Source organism: Micropterus dolomieu, linkage group LG02 (genome assembly GCF_021292245.1).
Source record: "Micropterus dolomieu isolate WLL.071019.BEF.003 ecotype Adirondacks linkage group LG02, ASM2129224v1, whole genome shotgun sequence".
NCBI classification, from domain to species: domain Eukaryota; kingdom Metazoa; phylum Chordata; class Actinopteri; order Centrarchiformes; family Centrarchidae; genus Micropterus; species Micropterus dolomieu.
This window is the reverse complement of record NC_060151.1, coordinates 16811103-16833799: the sequence shown is the minus strand read 5'-3', so window position 1 is coordinate 16833799 and position 22697 is coordinate 16811103. Positions and strand designations below refer to the sequence as shown.

Below are 22697 nucleotides of genomic sequence, written 5' to 3'. Positions count from 1 at the left end.
GTCATGTAATTGAGGTGACAAAAGACCAACACCGGGAACACTGAGTGTGAGAGCTACCAGGAGCTACTCTTTGGCTTGGGTAGACTCCAGTGCATGCCTGCCGAGAATTACATGCACCTCCAAAAACTGCTCTTAAACGCTATAATATCCTTGTGGGCTACATCAATGGTAATAAAGGATTGGAAGTATATATTTTATGAACGTTTAGAGTCATTAATAATTTATTACACTTAGTAGAAGTAGCGTTCCTTATGATTCAGCAAAAATATGTGGTGATAACCGCGTTTGATCAATGAGCACAGCAAAGTGTCTGAAAAGGCAGAACAGATGTTTTAGGCTACCTGGCGAGATTTGCATCCACCTCTTTTCTCAGCATGAATTAGGGTTACCACCCGCAAGGTGCATGCAATTCTCGGCAGGCATGCAGAATTCGCCACAACACCGGTCATCTGATGTTTTGTTCTGTGGTGCTGCAGTGTTGTTAACATAGGAGCTGCAGAGCGCCCTCTGGTGGGCAAACTATGCAACACTCATGACATGAGGGAAGTATCCGATTCTCTGTTTCTTTTTTAATAGTCATATATCAGCTGTTATATAAATGGCGATGCAGATATATCTGCAAGTAGCTTATATCAGCCGTTAATATCTGCAAAACGATAAATCGCTTGAGCTCTACTTTATAAATCAGTAACAGGGCCACTATTAGGGACAAACTTTCCAGCTCAGCCATAAATTCCAACTTTACAAAGATAATAATGTTGAGTTTTGATTGACACTGTCTGAAAGGTGTTAGTTGAACTATATGCTTATTATTGAGGATGTAGTTTGCAGTGTTGTTGAGCTGGACTGAATTATATTGAAATGTGTTTCTAATGTTTTACCCACCGCATTTACAAACATGGAGCGGGGGCATTAGAAACACATTTCAACATAATGCAGTGCAGCACCACTAACTGTGATAACTCAGTAATAAACAGTTCAACTAACACATCTTGGAAAGTCTTAATAAAACGTAATGTGGCTGAACTGTTACACTGTATTAAAGTGTCCAGAGAGTGAATTCAGCTAGTGTATACTCTAATGTAGCATTTCTTGCTTTGTCCCAAAACTCTTGCTCAGCAAATATGGGAGATAGGCTACTATCACACTGTCTATTTAAACCAGTATGAATATTCCTTGTATAAAAAATAATGTATACTATTCAATAACATATAATGAAAAAAATCATTGATTTGATCTAGCTCAAAGACACAGCACATTCAACCTCATGCACCGTAGGAAGGACAACGGCCAAAGATTACTGTAGATTAATTTTTATGAAAACACTTTTTGATTCTTTCGATATGTGGACTCTTATGGACTAAAGGAATATAAATAAGTAAATCTTAATGAATAATACTTTGGTGCTCATGGTTTCCTCAGCTTAGAACTAGACTGGGCTTCTAATTGAGACCTGCGTTTTTTTGTCAAATGTGTAGCCACACTAGGCCAGTAAAAGGGATAGGTCTCTAATTGTGACTAGGCTTTCAATTGAAGTTTTACGGTATGCCAATATGTGAATTCATTGTGGTTAGGGACAGTGGGAAAATTACTGTTACTGTGAGTTGCTGAATTTTACGTTCCCTGTTCAGCATTATTAATTATTTCTTTGGCCCCTCCACTTGACTTAACAAAACTTCAACACCATAATATCTTTATCTATTAATGTTGCTGAGTGACCTGGGCACCGGCAGCAGCTCTTAGGGATACTGGAGATAATATTTTTACCCTTCTCTAAATACTACATTTAGAAAATAAATATAACTTAGATCAAATGACGTTTTGACTTATGTATAAATTCAGTTGTATCATCTGATTGTTCCTCGTATAACCAACACAATGTTTGAGTAGCATAATCTCAAAGTAGCAATTTTTCTACTTCAGGGTTTATCCCAGAAAAGCCAAACTATCTTCCCTTCAGCCAAAATAAAACTAATACCCTCCCCTTTTCTGACCCGCTTCCCCCGCCAAATCATTTTTTTGTACAGTCCTTTAATACATGTCGTTTATTACATGTCAAACAATTCACCTGCAAAACCACATGTGCCTATAGAGTAACACATTCAGGCTGAACTACAGCCACTTCAGACTGAACACCAAATAAAACAGAGCAGATTCATATTTTTCATACTTTATTTAATCCATCATACCACAATGAACAGAGGAACAAGAAGAATCAGGTTACCAAAAGCAGGGGCAGAGAAAGGAAACACATACAAACATCCCTGTGGCCCTAGTTGTAGCCCGTAGTGGTACTGTACCTTGGCTGGCCTGACATTTGATTATCTCTGTCATGGGTCCAATGGTTGTTTATTTTCAATTCCTCTCCTATGATAAAAGTTTCTCAATGTGAGACATGTAAACATTCAGTTTTATCTTAAGCTTAAAAAACTCATTTTGGTCCGGATGTGACAGCTGCAACACCAGTCTATATGTGAAGTAAATAATTCAGGGGTTAAGAGCTGTAGCCTTCCTAAATTTGGCAGTTTTACGAAACCTCAGTTTTGTAGCTTTGTGTGCCCCTACCTCCAAAAAAAAACAGTGCTGGACTGGAAAAAAAAAGACTCAGTTTGGCACCAGTGGACAAAAAAAAAGCCAACAGAAGCATTTTACACATATTTGTCTGTTTATAATTCAGCTTTTTTAGCCAAACAGGTTGGGCTACATGACAGCAAGTGAGAGAGGAGCAGAAAAGCTCACAATGCTCTTCGAACGGGTTTTTCTCGTTCTGCGCAGCTAGGTGGGGAAACTCCATGCTCCACACCAGAGGGGGTTCTCTGTATCATGCAGGGAGTCTTTCTCATGCTTGGATCAGGCCTCGTCTCAAGCATGCACACAATATAAGCAAGAAGGAAAAGACACGTTTCAGCCACAGAGGGCTCTGAAACCCTCGTACCATTACTCGGTATTGGATTCAGTTGGTTACAGAAGGAGTCTGTCCTGAGACGACCAAGGCAAGAGGGGGTTCCACCATTTCACGCACAGTAGGTGCTGCATATTCTCATATTCATGACACTGAGTAGTAGAAAAGAATGGATAAATAGTGGAAATACATATAACAAGGTTTGCTGATACCAAAGCTACCAAAGATTCAGCCAAGTGTTAGTTATATATATATATATATATACATACACACACACTCTTCTTAGGGGTAATCTAAACATAGAAATGTTCAAACTGTCTACGGTAGTAAAAGCACATTCAGTTCATAGTATAAAATCTGCCAGTAACTTCTCTTTTTGAAACATATTTACAAAAAAAACATACAATAGAGGGGTTAGACATCTCTTGTTGAGTAAAGCAGAACACAAAACAGGAACAAAATCTTTTTTTAACCCTTAACTATTAGAAACTTTTCTTCAGAATTACACTCTTCAAAACATACAACAATTATATATTAACACAGTTTATATCATAATACTAAACTTTACAATGATACCAGACGTGTACTGCATCCTATAGTCTACTGCTCATACAGAGTCAGAAAATAAGCATGCAACAGAGAACTGCTTTGTGCATATGGAAATAGCATCTTTATACTTGAAAACACTGTTTCTTTGATCCACAATTTTCTGACCCTATATACTGAACTCATCCCATATTTACCCACTGTAAGCTGTACCCAGATTGTAACTGTTAGCACAAGGTACTTCTGTTTCTCTATGTTGAGTTAGATATACTGTAGTTCCACGTCCTACACAACAACAGATATAAACGGTCCCTGTTCAGGGGTTTAAGTGTGCTGACAGTGTTGGGAAAGCCCGAGGGGAAAAACATCACAAGGACTAAGAATTGAAATAGAAATGTTTTTTCCACTTCTACTTTGGCACTCATGTAACAGTATACTACCTCTTTTTTATTTCATTTTATTTTAATATATAAATATAAAATACACGTGTAGCGGTTCAGAAGTAGATAAAGCTGGGACAGAGCAGAAAAATACGTTCCGTTCTTGTCGTGCATTGCAGCTTGTTGCGTAGTAAGACGGGGGAGAACATGAGATAATACCTAATGAGATGTAACTGATAGACACATTCCTACACAAGAAAAAAAGGCTGCAGGTTCGGAGAAACGCAGGTACAGATTCAGAATGAAGAACACATTATCAGAATTCTGGGGAAAATTATGCAAAAAAACATCAGTGCCATGTACTTTTTCTCGCCCACAAACATCGTTGTAACACTTTGCTCCACTCTCAGTCATTTCTGTACACAGATATTGATAACTAATAGATGGGTGATATGAGTCTTTTGACGGCGGGACGTTTGTTGAAGTGTGGAAGGATCCTGTAGTGAGCAACTGTCCGTGCGTTTGTGTTTGCTGCTCACGCCTCATACCACGCTGTGCAGGGACGGATGGATGAACTGAGGGTTTATGTAGGAGAAGCCCGCAAACTCGCTCTGGTCGATGTTGGCGATGACCAGCTGGTCAGGAGGGGTCAGCACAGGCTGCGCTCGTGTGAAAAACTTGTCAAAGTTTTCTGCTCCTTTGCCACACTGAAAGAGATTTTAAACAAATGTCAGATGTGGAAAGGATCAAGCGTTATTTTGATCACTGGACTGTAAAAGTCTACAAAAAGAAGTTTGGACTTGTGGTTAAAAGGCTTTTCCTCATCAGTCTTTCATTTGAAAGCTTTAACAGTCCCCGAGGGAAGGTGGTGCAGGGAAATGTGTAGCCGCGCATAAGTTGTAATTAGATTAGTGTCTAACCCTGAGCATCCACAGTGGAGGTCATCTCCGGCAGTGTGCAGCGCCGCTCTGGGCTGTCATATGTATCAAGCAGCTGAACATACTGTATAAGGATATTGCTGTATGTCATGCACAGTATCAGCACAGTCACAACACTTCTACAAGAAAAACAAGACAAATTCCTCCAGAATGAGTAATGCTCAACAAAGACAAATCTGTACAATGGATTTTTGCGCCTGCTGTTCGCAACACATTTTCTCAGGAGACATATCAGCATGTCGGGCATTTTTCAACTGCTTGGTAATATCACATCAGCCAAACCATAAAGCCTCAGATGGATCTTTTGTTTGCTAGTCCCTTCAGATCTATTAATGACACAGTGTATGAGCTCTGCGATATGCCACACAAAGACCCCTGAATGGATGGATCCACTTTTAGCATTTTTTCCTCCTCCCGCCTCTGTTAGTGGAGACAGATACATCCGCTGTGTGACCCTGCATTTATTGTGGCCCTTGTGTGGATGTAAAGGGAACTCTGCTCTTAGAGACCTATTTTTAATCCTTGGCGGCAGCGCATGTGTTGCTTCGGGCCATGTGGGTAGCGAGGGGATGGAAGATGCGGGGGTCCACATACAGAAAAGCAGTGCTTTGTGATGACAGGAGGAGGTTTAGGCATCAGGGAGGGGACCCTGGTGGCTGCAGCTGGGATCCAGGCTCGAGCTTTGCTGGGTGCATATAAACCATCCATTCATGCATACATACGTAATGGCTCTCTGAGGAAGTATTTCATTTCCTCAACAGTAATGCATTCAAGAATGACAGATTTTCTGGTGTTTTGCTGGTTTTAGCGTCGCACTCTGGATGTTTTATGTCATTAGTTTCTGTCATCATCTGGAAATATCCACCTGATTTACTTATACAGATATGCCATTTTATCCTTATGGTCGAAGGTAGAGGCGTTGGTAAATACAAGTTTAGCTAACGGTTAATGTAAGCAATCTGCTGAATAAGTGATAATGTTATGAGACCTGCCTTCTCGTCTAGCAGGAATGGAGCGCTACAGTTATTGGCTCAAAAAAGAAAAAGCTCCAAAAATGTGTGGTCAGATTTACAGTAATTCATGGAAGGAATGCTGAACTCAGTGGAAAGCAACAAAGAAATGATGGGAACAACAACAGGTGATCTTTTGATCGCGTCCAAAAATCTTGTTGGCTCCTCAGAACATTTGCATAAATTGATGGAAAACCACAATGATTTGTCCTTTTCTTTGTCAACATTTGTCAACTTTCTGAAAATTTGATTAACTTGTTTCACATGCTCGTACGTAAATTTTGATTGCTGTAATTTCATCTTTCCGGACCCGAAGAGATCCCATTGTAAAGTAATGTAAGTGGTGGGTTTAGCCGAAACTAATATGAGGCTTTAACAGTTTGAGTCAGCATCTACAAAGCTTGTCTCCTTTTTGTTACAGTCTGATGAAACGCAAAGAGGGATATTTGAACTAAAAAGTCTGAAACTATGAAAGATAGAGGCTTGGTTTGCCAAAATCAGACTGCTGAAGCCTCATATCAGCATCAGCTGAACTTTCACACACAAACAGGACTTTGGATTTTGTCCGCTATTTCTTACATTGAAATTGCAGAAGGAAGATAACATTTCACAGCCAGTATACAAAGAAGGAATGATTACAGTGAGCAAAAGCTTATGGGTTTGTGAGTATTGTATTGTAAGTTTGTGGACCCATACTTTAAAATTTAAGCAGCATTTGGTTGGAAATATAGAGTTTGAAGTTTAAAACAAATATCATATCAGAGTGTAATGTTATGGGTAGCATTGGGCAGGATGATGACATATCATACGATATCATGTTATAACATGATATCATGATATAAATGTGTCTTTTTTTGGGGAATATTGCAAATCAGTTAGCAGGATGCGTTATGGCAATAATTTTTACATGATTTTTCCATCAATTTAACTTGCTGGATTTATCAAGAACATACATTTTGTGAGAACTGAACAGTGAGGATATTTCATCTATTAATGGTTTCTCAAATGATTTTCAGGAAAGAATTCAATTATCACGATATATATATGAATATGAAATCCCATACATATGCCATGATAGAGGATGTCTGACCGGTCAATTTCATATTCCTGTTTAATTTTGGAAACTCAGTTGTAAATACAAAGATCTATAAAAATCTGCAAAAGCACATGTACAGTACACAATCTCTCTCTCTCTCACCCACACACACAGAGACACACACACACACACACACACACACACACACACACACGCACAACACTCACCACTTTGGGTTTAAATGGCGGCTGGATCTCTCTGTTTGCCAGGCGTTCCCAGTCGATGCGTCTGAAGAAGGCCTGCTCCCTGATGTCCCTCTCCCCCTCTGGGCCACAGCCGAGACGCTTAGATGGGTGCTTGGTCATCAGCTGGTGACAAACAGAAGAGGAGGGATTAGAAGACGTGACAGAGGTAGTTAGCTGCTTGAGGGAAAGAGACGGTAAAGATAGTGAGCAGAGAAAGACAGAGGAGAGAAATTGTGTAAAACCTCTTTAGCTATACAGTGTATCAACGATCCACAACGATCTTTGCAACTATAGCATCAACAATATTATGCAGAGCCAGATCGTACTGTTTTCACTCCTCCAGTTTCAAAATAGTCGAGGAAATCTCGTTGCCTTTTCATGTCCCAGTTTCAGATTCAGTAGCCACTTTTAATTTTGACCATGAATCCTTTTTTGCAAATGAGATGTGAAGCAAACAATAAGAGGGATCAAGATTATCTCTTTTGTCACTGGCTCTGAGATGATGAATGATATTTTTTTTCGTGGCTGCATGCAGCCGCAGAGTGTCTTATCATTATAAATGAAGGCAGGGTGTGTTATTAAAAGACTTGCCTGGATCTAAATTGGATCTTCTCTGGTAAATTGACTCTGAAAACTCATTTCCTTTTTGGTAAATAATTGTAATCATGACAACCATGACACGATGATCACAAAAAAGATGCCCAGTAATAAGAGGAACAGGTGCCCGCTAAATGAAGGAAGCAGAAACTACAGAAATTTGTGACTTAACTGTGCTGAGTCAGCACTTTTCAGGAACACCATATGGAATAATTTATTATAGAGATAACATTTTAAACGAAAACTATCTTGTCATGTTACCCAAAGAAACTAAAAAGACAGTGAGAAAACAAGATGTTATTGATTATGATATGATTATCTCAAACAAAATAAAAATCTAATCTACCACACTGCTGGTTTAGCTATCATTAGCCAAGTAAGAAAACCAATGACAGTGGTGTCCACATTTACAATTTATAATTTACATTACTGTTAAACATTTTGTAAAACATGTTTTTCATAGCTGACAACTAAATCTTGCATGTCAAAGCTTTCCAGAGGAGTACCTGCTCTCTGTTATATTACTGTGCAACAATAACTGAACTTTTCCAAAAAAAAAAGAAGAGGGAACTGTGACGGATTATGTACATTTCAAGTCTCTGCAACGAGCATTTAAATAAAAGCAGTGACTACCTAGAATCTAAAAATCTGTGATACAGTATGTAAAAAAATACAGTAACACTTTCTATGAAGGTCATCGCTGTAATGACTTATGCATATATTTACAACACGATATAATGCGTCCATAAGACATTATAACAGTTGTTATAATCACTTAATCAAAAATGCATTAGGCGCTATAGCAAAGTTCATAACGTATTATGACCTTTTGAACCCTGAGAATGAGTTTTCTTGATGTAATTATGTTGTTTTCGTGCTAAACTGCAAAATGTTCAAAATTCATACAGATTGCTCATAAAGTGAAGAAACATAAATAAAAGTTGTTTTCCTGCGCAAAATGTGTGTCACTTTACTTAAAGCAAACAATGACGTGTTATAAGTTCTTATAATTAGTTCATATGGTATTATGTCCACCTGTAATATATTATACAGGGATAGATATTTTATCACTTTACGTAAAGCAAACAAAGACATGCTATATAACTTTAAACATTAATATAAGCTATTATTTTATATCACTAATTGTAAATGGTGACAAAAGTGTATTTATAACGAGGCAGAGTCGGTGGTTATAATGTGTTATGGAACATGGTCGGAGATTCTTGCCTCACATTGATATAAACTGGTATTACTATTAGTTATAAAACATTAAATCAAAAGGTCATAATACGTTATGAACTTTGCTATAGCGCCTAATGCATGTTTGTAAGTGATTATAACAACTGTTATAATGTCTTATGGACACATTATTTCGTGTTATAAATATATGCATAAGTCATTATAGCGATGACCTTCATAGAAAGTGTTACCAAAAAGACTTTAGGTTCTTTAAACAGTACTAACTCCTTTGCAGATGGACACAGCTTCTTTAGACATGGACTTGGGGTAGGACACGTTGTGCTCCATGATAGACTGGAAGAGCTCATCTTCATCCTCTCCATCAAACGGTGGCTGAGGAGAAAGACAAACACAGTGTCACAGAGCTCATGTAAAATGTTGACGTGACAACTTACAAGCTTGAATTGAAGGTTGTTCTGTGAAACCTGACAACATGCTCACCTTCAGCAAGTGAAGGTGAGCTAAGCACTGGGAGCTTGTAAGTGAAAAGCAAACAGAAAATCCTGGTATCGTTGTGTGAGTGTTTATGTGTGTGATCCATCTTCAGTAAGAAAAACATCTTCTGCTGAACTGTTGCCTGGAAACTGGAAACCTTAAAACTTACTTTTCTTTAAGTGTCTCAATATTTCACACTTTTTTCCCACACTTAAAATAGATAAATCTCTTGATCTTAGATGAATCAAGTAATCTTTAATTTTTTTATAGAAGTAAAAATATCTGTCTTTTTCATCTTCATCATAGTAAAAAATTCCCAGAGCTCATGATCAGTACTTCAAATTTTGTGTTTTGCTTACCAACAGTCCAAAACTCAAAGATATTCATTTTACAGTGATACAAAACAGAGAAATGCAGCACATTCTCCCATTTGACAAGCTGGAGCTAATGAATTTTTGTTAGCTTGACACATGGTTCAATAAAGATTGTTGGTATTGCAGCACAACATTATGGATATACACTAAATGTATAGTCCTAATTCAAATATGATATAAAACCCCTTTGTCCACTGGCGCAGTAAAACAACATATTACCTGTCCTGCCAGCATCTCATACAGAAGAACTCCATAAGCCCACCAGTCCACTGATTTTCCATAAGGCTGGTATGCTATAATCTGGCAAAGACAAAAGGGGAAAAGATTAAACTTGGAATAATCAAACACTACACTACTGAACCTAATCTGTATTCAGAAAATTTCCGTGATAAAAAAAACAACTTTTTGAATGCTGCTGTGTTGCATACCACCCCAGAGCAACCCTACAGTAGAATTTCAGAGAAACTGAACAGAAAGCAGCATCTCTCCCATCTAAACTCTACCCAAATCAACCACCATTAAATACAGTCAGCTATTTTGAGCTGCCATAAAAAAGACGCTTTCTCTTACCATCCAATTTGCCATCCTACACCTCCCTCCCCCACGCACAATAATAATCATGCAGACACACAAGTAAAGAGTGAAATCACAGCTGCACTCGTGTTTAACAGAGAAAGAAATGCAGCAATTTACACAGTTCACAAAGTTACAATTTGTTGCTCAGCTTTCTTAAAAAAAACCTACACCCACACATGATATAAAAGTGATAACATCTCTCTCCTGATATACTGTATCAGAAAATACTGCAATGGGTTATTATTTATTGAGAGACTTTGCCTGGACAAAAAACAAAGTACTTTGCAGGTCACAAATTCAGCGCTATAACTGCATAAAGTGAGGTCATAAGAGCTATTAGAAAGGCAAAGAGAAGTCATTATAAAGCCCTTAAAGGAGAACTCCTTTGTGAGTACTGTCTATAGAAAAAAAAACTAACCAGATTGGTGCATAAAGAGTTGCTAAACGCATCTTGTTGTCATGTAAGGCCCTGTTCATGTTGGACAGACATTTTAATTGCATTTTGTGTCTGTTAAGAGGCACAAAGACAATCTTTATGTATATGCCCCCATAACTGCCGTTTTAGCTGAGTGGGAGCTCTAGGCATTAGCTGTAGCAGCTCCGTGTTGCAAGCACCAATCCGGTTAGTTTTTTTTTCTATAGACAGTACTCACAAAGGTATAACGATAAAGATTAACTTAAAAATTGCCCGGAGTTCTCCTTTAATATCTGTTGAAAATAATGCCTATTGAGTTGTGTCGGATTTATTTTTTGCCATGAGGGATGGAAAGCCCAGCAAGTCTGTAAAAAGACTGAAAAGAAGGATAAGGGCTTCCCTCACCTCCCACCTGTGAGACAACATGCTCCCTCATGAGTCAGTGAAGACAGATGGGAGTCGATAGAAACAAATAGAAATACATATACACATTATCCCAAACAGACAGACATCTAATTATGCTAAGTGAATCATCTCTGCTGTGTAAATTTTTTCTTTTCTCTAATAGAAGTTTCACACCTTAAATCCGTTGCTCAATATTTCCTATGATTTGTAAATATAGTAGCAAGACAACTTAGATAAGAACTTTAACTGAATACATAAAACGGAAATTGAAATCATTGTGTCACATCGCATTTTGATGGCAAAAAAACTCACTAAAAAAATCACAAATAAGGCATGTTGCTGATATTTGATTGGGACTGTTTGTCAGGTACCAGCAAACATTCGCAGTCCTCAAATAACCTAAAGCTCAGATGCATTCAGTGTATTGCTCAAAGACTCATCGGAAGGGCAGAATAGGTTGTTGGCAAAACGATTTGAACAGGACAGAAAAAACTTCTAACTTCCCTGCTACCCGATATACAGATGTGTGACAAATGAAAGGTCAAACTAAAAACATGTTAATTCAAAATCTCCCATAGGTATTATCCAAGATAGGTTAAATAAAGAGAACTGGACTTGGTTTAAGACACTGGACGACATTTCACCTCATCCATGATGATACGATGTTCTTACAGTCACCTGAGGCCAAGTCTGAACAACGGTTGTTGGCAATGTTACATGTGCCAAGAGTGTTCGTTCAATCTCCTGGGATAAAAGGACAGAATTGTAGGTGGGGGATAAGTGGTGTTGCAGACCTCATACCCCGTTGAAGGATGGTTTCTCTACTCTGATGTAAATGGCTTCTTTCTCTCTTTTTTCTAACCATCTATCCTCACTCTCCAGGAGACGAATGTGGTTGTCATTGAAAGAGAGTTCCTTATCATTTAATTTGATTTGTCTTCTTCTTACATCTATATGCCGTACATTATACTATATTAATATACAGTTCATCAAGTGTTTAAGCGAGGCTTGCACACAAACCGAATGGCCTATCTCACTGTCAATCAACCTGCTCCTAATGAACAAAATGAATTGTCACGCCTTGGTTGTAACACCTCTTTGCGGGCTGTTATAGCAATCCAAGCAGCATCAGAGCATCACTTTTGGCTATTTCTCATTCTTCCCAATTAGAAATGAGGCTATACGGAGTTCAGTTAATAGTTAGTTATGATGCTTTATATTAGACAAATGGCATGTGTAGTTGCCCTTGAGGTTAAGAATTCTGAAGTGAACTAAAGAAGCCTTGTGAACAGGGCTTTTCTTAGGTAACGTGTTGCTAGCCACCTTAACCCCACAAATAATGTAACGAGAGAATGCTTAAAGACGTTCTTCATGCCTTTGGAAGTACACTCGGTTAACTGTTGTTGGTACATTTATTCATTTAGCTGACACTTTTTATCCAAAGCAACTTACAATTGCTATGTATGTCAGAGGTCGCACACCTCTGGAGCAACTAGGGGTTAAGTGTCTTGCTCAGGGACACATTGGTGGTTGTGTCACAGTGTGGGATTGAACCTGGGTCTCTCACACCACTGCTCCATCACCACCGCAAGTAAGCTAGCTAGCCGGGAATGCTAACGATTGCAGCTAATCACATTGTTTAATTTATTCCTTACACTTTTGCTCCTGTTTTTTTGGTTTTGGAGAGGCTAGGGAAAAAAACCGAACCCCTCAAAATGCTCCTTTAGTCCTTAGCTCCTTACTGTAATCTGAGCCAAGTCTTCCCATTACAGACATCTCCTTCTCACCTCTGGTGCGATATAGTCTGGGGTGCCACAGAAGGTGCGCGTTGTCATGCCTTCATACATGCTCTCCTTACACATGCCAAAGTCAGCGATCTTGATGTGGCCCTCGGAGTCCAGCATCACGTTGTCCAGCTTCAGATCCCTGAAGCAGAGACAAGGTGTGAGCATTTGTGTACATGTATTTTGTCTCTCTGGATTTGTGACCACTTCGGTACTTGTTGTTGTATGTTGTTGTCAGCCACTATGTCCACACGAGAAGAACACAGCCATGTGTTGCTCTACACTACTGCAACCTCTCTGAGCAGTCTGTCTGCAGCACACATGATACACTGGGAAACAAACAATAATATATTGGCCATGAAATTCAAATTCATGTCTCAACTCATTTTCTTCCCCTCATTCACCACTTCTGGCAGCTATATCTGTCACAAAGTAGTGTCAGGATGCCAAACACAAGGCTGGTGGGATATGAAAAGAGGATGCGAGTCTTCAACTGAAGTACTGGAGATGAACAAGGTGACCTTAGTCTCTGTAAAGCATTTCTTTCTGTCCTTTCTATCTTTGCTTCATTTTTTTGTATCAGAGTGGTTAGTATGGATTTAATATTCGCCACCTTCCTGAGGGTATGCAAGCTGTGCAGTTTAAATACAGACAGACCAGCAAGGTTATATCTACAGGGCCATTTTTAATCTCTTTCTATTATTTTATCTGTCTCTCTGGACCTCCTTACTTGTCCTCCTTTCCTCATTCTTTCGGTGTCTGTTGTCTCCTGATTGATGCAGACAAAAGATAAGACAATGTCTGAACTATACTGAACAAAATAATAAACACAACACTTTTGTTTTAACACCATTCATCATGAGCTGAACTCAACTCGGAAACCAGTCAGTCTCTGGTATCGCTGTTTTCCATTTGTCCTGTACAGTGAAAGCTGGGATTCATAGCTGAAGAGAACACCTCTCCAAAGTGCCAGATGCCATTGAATGTCAGCATTTGCCCACTCAAGTTGGTTACGACGACGAACTGCAGTCAGGTTGAGACCCCGATGAGGACGACAAGCATGCCGATGAGCTTCTCTGAGACCTTTCCTGACAGTTTGTCTAGAAATCCTTTGGTTATGCAAACAGATTGTTGCAGCAGCTGTCTGGGTGGCTGGTCTCAGACGATCTTGGAGGTGAACATGCTGGATGTGAAGGTCCTGGGCTGGTGTGGTTACACATGGTCTGTGGTTGTGAGGCCAGTTGGATGTACTGCCAAATTCTCTTAAACGCCTTTGGAGACGGCTTATGGTAGAGAAATGAATATTCAATTCAACAGCTCTGGTGGACATTCCTGCAGTCAGCATGCCAAATGCACGCTTCCTCAAAACTTGCGACATCTGTGGCATTGTGCTGTGTGATGGAACTGCACATTTTCGAGTGGCCTTTTATTGTGGCCAGCCTAAGGGACACCTGTGCAATACCCATGCTGTCTGATAAGCATCTTGATGCCACCTGTGAGGTGGATTGATTATCTCAGCAAAAGAAGTGCAAACTGACACAGATTTTGACAGATTTGTGAACAATATTTGAGAGAATCAGGCCTTTTGTGTACATAGAGAAAGTCTTAGATCTTTGAGTTCAGCTACCGATGAATGGGGGCAAAAACAAAAGTGTTGCGTTTATAATTTTGTTCAGTGTACTTCAATTACCCATGGTATCTATCTAAAATATTTTCCTCTGATCGTACTGCACGTAAAATGTTTTACTGTAAACCTGATGTGTGTTTTTCCCGTGTAACAATGCTTCATTACATGCATACTGGTTCCTCTCTGACTCACCCACCTGTAGATGATTCCCTTTCGGTGCAAGAAAAACAAACCGACAGCAATCTCTGCAGCATAAAACCTGCAAAGTTGAAAATCAGAAAATACATACTATATAATAAATTTGTCGGGGAAGTGATTCTTCTAAATAAAAGAATCCCTTGCCCTAAAGAATAAATATGAATAAATCTTGGGGTGACCTGGTGGTTTAGAGGTTAAAGTACTGACTATGAACTGCAACGCTCACATCTGGATGGAGACCTTTGTTGCATGTCAATCCCCATCTCTCCTCTCCCTTCATTTCCTGTCATCTCTCTTCAATTAAATATCTAAAAAGCATAACACAGCCCCAAACTATTAAAATTAATAATTTATGTATTAATAAATCTTTACCTTTAGGATAATACCCTCAATATAAATCAGCTGTAGCACTCTATCTGACCATAAAGTGCACAATACCATCAGATCCTTGGTACTAGGACTTCTCATGTCATAGATATTTGCACACAAGATATTGATATTTTAAAACTTAAATGTCACTGTAATACAGTAATGGGGCTTTGTTAGCTTTAGCATTAACTCAAGGTGGGTGGAAATCAGTTAAGTTATTATTGTTAAAACATGTGCCTTTGGATAAACTATAGAGTGTCCTTACACTGCCTGTGGCTCCTTGAATTTGCCCATACGTTGGATATGATACATAAGGTCTCCCCCGTTGATGTACTCCATCACAAAGTACAGCCGATCCTAGAAAAAAAGTATGTTATTGCCCAAAGAGCAGCTCTGAATAGATGCTACACAAAGAAAGGTACAGCATGTGCACACTACTGAAGAGCGGCGCATTACATAGAATGATCTGTGGATATAATGTATAATATTCAAACATCTTATCTTAAAAGTCTACAGCTGTTAATCTTAACATGCAGTAAAGATATAAAAATGCCTGACATTATCTATTCTTTCAGCATAGTGGCTGTGGTCCGTGCATATACGTGTATTGTAAGTCAGGAGGCTTTGATTGGTAATTGTAGTTTTTATTAAAGACTCCTTGAGTCACCCTGTCTACGCACAGAGTTGACGTCATTCTGGAGACTTCGTATTCAAGGGTGGTCTCAGCTCAGTATCAATTTTCTCTGCAGGGGCGCTGGCAAAAGAGTGCGAATAAATGTAAGGCAAATACAGATGTAACGGTAGACAGGCACACACACACAAGGGTATAAAACGGCAGAGATTGAAGAGACTGGTGATGAAAGAATGATGAGGGAGAACAATGGCGCCCTTTCAGTAAAGTAAAGTGATTTTACTTTAGTTTTTGTGTTTATGAGCAGTTCTGCTGCAATGCAGGAGGAAAGTATTAAAAAAAATAATCATGTCTTCGGTTGTGAGTTTTTACACACCACAGTCTGGAAGCAGGAGTGGAGCTGTGTGAGGAATGGCGGCTTGTCTCTCTGGGCCAAGACCCTCTTCTCCACCATGGTACATTCAACGTCGTCGTCCTGGATCACAACGTCTTTCTTAAGGATCTTGATGGCGTACAGCTCCTCTGTTGACTTCATCTCTGCCAGCATTACCTGCAGCGGATGAAGAAACTATAGGTCAGCGGTTGAAATGATACGAGTCTGAGCACCAAAAAAATGCTGACGCTCAGGCATTCTTTGGCTGCCGCATTTAAAGTGCTAAAATGATTAATGGCCTTTTATATTGCGCCATGGCTCTCACCTTGCCAAAGCTGCCTTTCCCCAGCAGGGCCAGGAAGTGGAAGTCGCTCAGTCGGACCCGGTCCATGTTACCTGAAGGCAAGCTGAACCGTCGGTGGTCTGATGGTGTAATCATTTTCTTACCATGGCCCAGCTTGGCTTTCTGTGGCATTAAAGTAAAGTACATTCAAGAATTTCTCTACTGCTGTGGGTGTCTTACATGATATTTTATGTACATCGTTTGACAGTTTAGCATCCACATTTAAAGCAAATAATAATGGTAATAAATCTAACATGAAAATTAAGCTGTTTGCACATTGCTGTTTCTGCAATTTGATTGTATTGTTTACAAGAAAAGTTAGACAACGATGCCTCCCCCGCTTATATGACGTGAGCAGAGGACATGGAGCATCTAACAGCTGGTCTGGAGTCAGATATTCACATCTGGCTTTCACACAGACTTCTCTTAATCACTGGATGCGTGTTTTTCTGGAAGTGTTCTTGCCACCTATTAATCACAGTAGGATTGATGTCATTCTGCAGCTTTTCATCATTTATATAATTAAAAACCAAAAAAAAAAACACATGAACAACTGATGATGTAAAAACCACAAAAGCATTTTAAAATGTACTAAAAATATCTCTCTAGATGGGTTGAAAATGCAAGCATATAGAAGAAGAAAATATGTCTTGTGTAATTAATTAGAAGTAACAATGCAAAATGTAATTTAAAGTAATGTATCATAGAAGTAACAATGTAAAATGTAATTTAAAGGAATGTACCATAATATTGTACCATAATAATTAAAGTTATTCTTCTGGATTACAACCCTTTGAAACAACGTTTAACAACTGGTTAATATTACAGACTTCTGTTACATTTTCAATCCCATTCAAGATATTTTTACTTTATTTTGCATGCTGGCTATTATGTTCTAATATATGACGATTTGTTCTGTACTTGTTAGGTTATCATTTGCTACAAGGTGTCTCGATGGACACACTAACATCCCTAACCATAATAAAAAACTGGTTAGGAGCATACTGAAGAGTCCGAATCAAATCATGCTTCTCTATTTTTTTCTCTGTGTCTATGTAGAGAGTGCCCAGTGACGTGCCAGACATCATCACATATCACATATATTCAGCAGGAGCTCTCTACTGGTGCTTTTTTATCGGGGGGGTTGCCAGTGTGCAAGATTCCCTGTTTTTGACTAGGCTGCCAAAAATTTGTCAATTAGCACCCTGCCAGCACCCGTCATGGCACTGGAGCTTCTCTCTAATTTGTATTTTTCTTTTTACTGTATCATACCTCTAAAAATAGCCTACTTCAAATGACAAAAATCCAGAAAGGAAAACTTACTTGTTGATTTTATTGCTAACAACTCATGCTCACAGTCAACAAACTTGGAAACAACTGACATAAACAGAGGAGGTTTTCTCGTCTGTGAAGATTCTCAGTCATCCAGGTCAGTTATCCAACGAAGGTTAAAGTCAAGAGCAACCATGTCCAGTTGCCCTTGATTTTAACCTTCGTTGGATAAGGACAGAACTGTTTTGATTTTTTTTATGTGTGACCATGTGGGCATGTTGACATTCATTTATGTCTTATTCAGGAGTGGATATATTTTTGTGCATGTCAACACTACACATGAAAAGGTTTATAAATGATCACTTGTCAATACATCATTGATTTTATCATGTAGTTTGTCAGCAGGAAACATCTGAACAACGCGTTAATCCTGTATTTGCTTTGTTTACTGCAGCTTGCAAAGGTTGTTCTGTCATCACCCTGACCTTCAGAGACATCAAGAGGGAATTTTCTAAACATGTCTAACATGGACCATTTGGGTATGATATAAAAAAACTAGACACAAACAGTTCACAAAACCACATCTACCTGTTTCAACACAAACATCAGTTGGAATATATATGTCAGTGTGACCACACAAAGTTGTATTCAAACACAAACAATGCAGCCAATCTTATAATAAATATAACACTGCCACCGTGTGGAGAGATTTGGCATGCACACCGGGCGCACCAAGAACCTGCTTATGTGTACATTCATTCGTACAGTTAGTGTGCAGAAGTGAGTGTCCATCCATGCGTCCTAACAACCTTCTATAGTCCGGACCAAAGGCAGACTACTAGAGGGCTGACTGTGGATCATACTGTCAGCCAATGAGGAGCAGGTGTGAAACTCGCCAATATCAGTGCACATAAAGTGGTAAAGATGATGACATCACCAGAGGCCTGAGTAGTCCACAAATTTACTAACAACAATGCTGCGTGGTGTTTGTGTGTAAGATAGGGAGTAAATATATTATATGCAGCACTTTTATTCACATTTTATATTCATTTTAATAGTAGAATCCTTGGCTGTTAATGTTTTTGAGGTTTCAGTTTCAAAGAGGATGATTAGAGCATTACAGCATTATACCAGCTGCTTTTCTGTTTGCGATGTAAGGCCAAATGCAAATGCTGCAAATGTAAGACTTTGTTGATCTGACCTTTGCAGATAATGCTGCAGGTGCTGCAAAATCCTCAAACCTTAAAGGGGCTATATGTAGTTTTTTTTAAATGAAATTAATCACTTTTTTATTGCCTGTGTGTGAAGGGATTGTAACCTCACATAAAAACGATCCACTTGCCATGTTTTTCTGTTACCTCTGACAGCCAGTATACTCCAGGTCAGATTTTCCCTTTGCTGTGACTGCATGCGTGCTCCCAAGCCTCTTGCCCATTGAATCTGTGCGGTACACAGCAACAACACCACAGCTAAGGACATGGAGTCAGCTAAAACCAAATAACGACTCCTACACAAACCTCCACGTAAAGATAAAAAACAAGAAAACATTTTTATGTTGCAAAAGCCCATCAGGACAAATGAGAATCAGATCGATGTCGGGTGAAAACACAGTCATCATCGGAAAGGCTGTTTTGGAACTGGAAAAACACACTAACACAGAGTTGGGTTTCATCCTATTGGACTAGTAAACTAACTTTACTGCAAAGTATGTGAAATATATTGTGATTTTGTGCTTTTGGCTCAAGTTAGATAACGTTAGCAACTGGTTGGCGTTAGCGGTGCAAAATACTAGTTGTATAGTTTTCTACATTACTTCACCAGATAATGCGATCCGTCAAAGTGTTTTAGCCTGCAAGAAATAATATAACGGATGTGGAGCAATTTGTTTAAACTAGCTTATGGTGATGCAAGGCAGGGGCAGCATGCTAACATTAGCATGGATCTGCTGCTGTTTGCTTAATGTTCTATTTAGAGTTATTGTCCTTTCACAGATACTCAGGTACACAGCTTCTACACCCGTCTCAGTCGCTGTAACTTACGTGACCCATATAATATACAATACTGCAACGTAAGGCGCAGGAACACAACACTGTAGAAGACCCATTCACAACAGTGACGTTACTACAGTCTGTTATAAAGTGTGGCAACAATCTCATTTTTAATATTCAGTCTAGCTAACCCAACGGTTTTCATTATCATCCAATACATTTAGCTGTGCTCACATTGCTGAGCCTCCGGTGAAAGATACACAAAAAGTTATTGAAAAGGGGCAGATGCAGTTAATTTAACTAAGATGATTGAGCACGGATTACTTCAACCTCAAGCTGATAAAAATATTACTGTAATGTTGCAGTGATAGTTTACCTGAGTTTCCAGCACTTCGTGTGAAGCTCATGAGCGGATTTTGCTCACTCAGACGTTCAAGCACACGTACGAGCACTGCTAATGGCCACTGAAAACTACATAATGCCCCTTTAAGACTGAATTCCTCCTCTATATTAAAATTACATGTGGTCCCTTTAATTTTATGTTTACATGTGTGAAGAAAGAACGAAACAGAAAGGAAAAAGTTAGTATGTGAGAGGAGTTAGAGAAAGCACATTACTTTAGTGTATAACAGCAAGCATTTTAGGCTAGTTCAATTATGTGCTGTTGAGAGCCTTTGTTAGTAAATCCGATTAATTTGTGGAAGCCCAGCAGAGGTCCACAAACAATCCTGACACAGTAAGTAAAGTGAGTTTGATGCAAGCTGGCAGCAAGATAATAAAGATACGGAGCAGGCAGAAGAGCTACCTTGAGATAGTGGATTTTTAACTGGCAGGCCTAGAAGAAAGAAAAAACTCACTCGTTAGCTGGTACGTGCATGTGTGTCTTGCTGGGAAAATAAGTGACAGAATACACATGTGGATATGATGAGACATTATTTTTTTATCTGTTCCAATCATCTACCTGCAAACAATAAAATGATCAAAGGCATGACTAGAAAACAGAAGAAATCCTTTTCTGTCACATCTGGTAGCATCTCTGCATCTCAGCCCAGTTTCCACGGCAACCTTACAGTTTCATGAAGACGCTAGCCTCGGATGAAAGTCAAGGTCAGTGTTGGGCGGTCTGACGAGAAACGGGAAATTAAAAACAACAAGGCTTGGTGTCTTGAGGACTGCTGTGAGGAGATGACATTTACACTAAGTATTAAAACACCTGTAGGCAAACGCTGCCCTCGCTCTCTTCCATCTCCTTTTCCTCAGTTGAATCCCACATGTCTTTGCTGTTGTTGCAATGTTTAATAATGAATCCGCCTTCTACCTGAATATTAATAATACGGATGTGAAGAGAGTTTTATTTAAAAATGTTTTCATTTGTTTAAAATGTAACCTCACTGATATAAAGCTGCAGTTAACGAACTGCTAGGGAGCGAGGGTTAATTGCTATTAATGTCTCCTTCGATTAGAAGATCATAGAAGTGTTTTTACATGAATTGGCTCTATACAATATTGGCAACCATCTTCAACGCAAAACATTGATTTTTGAATATGTTTTCTTTCAGCCAGTTATTGGTTTTCATTCTCAAAACTTAAACATTAACATCGCATTTACTTTTGAGTTAGTCAAAGTGACCTCACTGCTTCATGTTGCTATTAGCAGAGTACAAACTTTTGAAATCATTTATCAGATGTTAAAAAGGACAAATGCGGTCCAAGGAGCATGACTGAAACAGACCCCAAATAATATTAAAGAAAAATAACACAAAACAGGTCAAATTAATAAAAATATGAGATAGTAGGAAGCTTAATACAAAGCTGTAGAAAATGTTTCCTGCTGTTGGCCTAGTTCAGTGACAATGTGGGCTGAATAAGTTGACAAAAACTACATTTTTTGAATCCCGTGTTATTGTTTTAGGCTTGTCTGATGCACCTATAGGTTATAACTCACACTGTTGAACCCAGAATAATGCACATGTATATATCTGCAACGTTGTTCTTCCGTTCCATATTTATGTATTTCTACATTTATTTATGTTGACTGTATGATTGTCTACATGTAGCACCTTATCACCACAACAAATTCCTCATATGTGTAAAACACTACTTGGCAATAAAGCTCCTTCTGATTCTGATTCTGTTGTTAGATTGCAGAAACAAGTGCTTTGCTGGAAATAGCTTTACACCAGAGTCCAGGGAAATAAAGCAAAATCATTAAAGCTGTTAAAATCATTAATGCCTTTCTGGGCTTCATTTTGACCCTCTACATGACTACTTCTTCTGTATTACTTCTCAAATGGGTTTACTAAATCATGTAAAATAAAACAGGGGTGCACAGTAATTAGGAAAGTCATCCATTTTGACTTGCAGATTGAACTTAGAAGTTACTCTGCCATGAAAAAAACAGCCGTAATTGAATATTGAAGAAACAACCATTAGTGCTAATCTTCATTTAGCCCTGCAAATAACTTTTGAGGGTTCAGGTTCAGATAGTCGCCTTGGCACCATTATGAATGACCATATTACAAATTATTATTTGCAGTTTTTTTCATAACCTTGCTTATATATATGTACAGTGGGAACGTAAAGTATTCAGACCCCTTTAAATTTTTCACTCTTTGTTTCATTGCAGCCATTTTCCAAAAATCAAAAAAGTTCATTTTATTTCTCAGTAATGTACACTCAGCACCCCATCTTGACAGAAAAAAACAGAAATGTAGAAATTTTTGCAAATTTATTAAAAAAGAAAAACTGAAATATCACATGGTCATAAGTATTCAGACCCTTTGCTCAGTATTTAGTAGAAGCACCCTTTTGATCTAATACAGCCATGAGTCGTTTTGGGAAAGATGCAACAAGTTTTTCACATCTGGATTTGGGTATCCTCTGCCATTCCTCCTTGCAGATCCTCTCCAGTTCTGTCAGGTTGGATGGTAAACGTTGGTGGACAGCCATTTTCAGGTCTCTCCAGAGATGCTCAATTGGGTTTAAGTCAGGGCTCTGGCTGGGCCATTCAAGAA

The 22697-nt window shown here is 38.8% G+C and overlaps 1 protein-coding gene across 4 annotated transcripts in view; it reads right to left on the bottom strand.

Annotated features, from left to right (window-relative positions):
- Positions 1–2154: 2154 nt before the first annotated feature.
- The window catches only part of prkcab (protein kinase C, alpha, b), a 110469-nt gene continuing 89926 nt past the window's right edge, over positions 2155–22697 (bottom strand). For 3 of the 4 annotated variants that reach the window (XM_046041882.1, XM_046041898.1, XM_046041892.1), the window contains 10 exons: positions 20489–20518; positions 16406–16546; positions 16084–16257; positions 15342–15433; positions 14706–14768; positions 12886–13024; positions 9922–10002; positions 9119–9226; positions 7040–7180; positions 2155–4535 (listed from right to left, as the gene is read on the bottom strand). In XM_046041882.1, the coding sequence (XP_045897838.1) occupies positions 4371–4535; positions 7040–7180; positions 9119–9226; positions 9922–10002; positions 12886–13024; positions 14706–14768; positions 15342–15433; positions 16084–16257; positions 16406–16546; positions 20489–20518 (1134 nt within the window). In that variant the 3' untranslated portion in view covers positions 2155–4370. The remainder of the gene's footprint in view (positions 4536–7039; positions 7181–9118; positions 9227–9921; positions 10003–12885; positions 13025–14705; positions 14769–15341; positions 15434–16083; positions 16258–16405; positions 16547–20488; positions 20519–22697) is intronic. The other variant, XM_046041887.1, reaches the window with a different exon arrangement.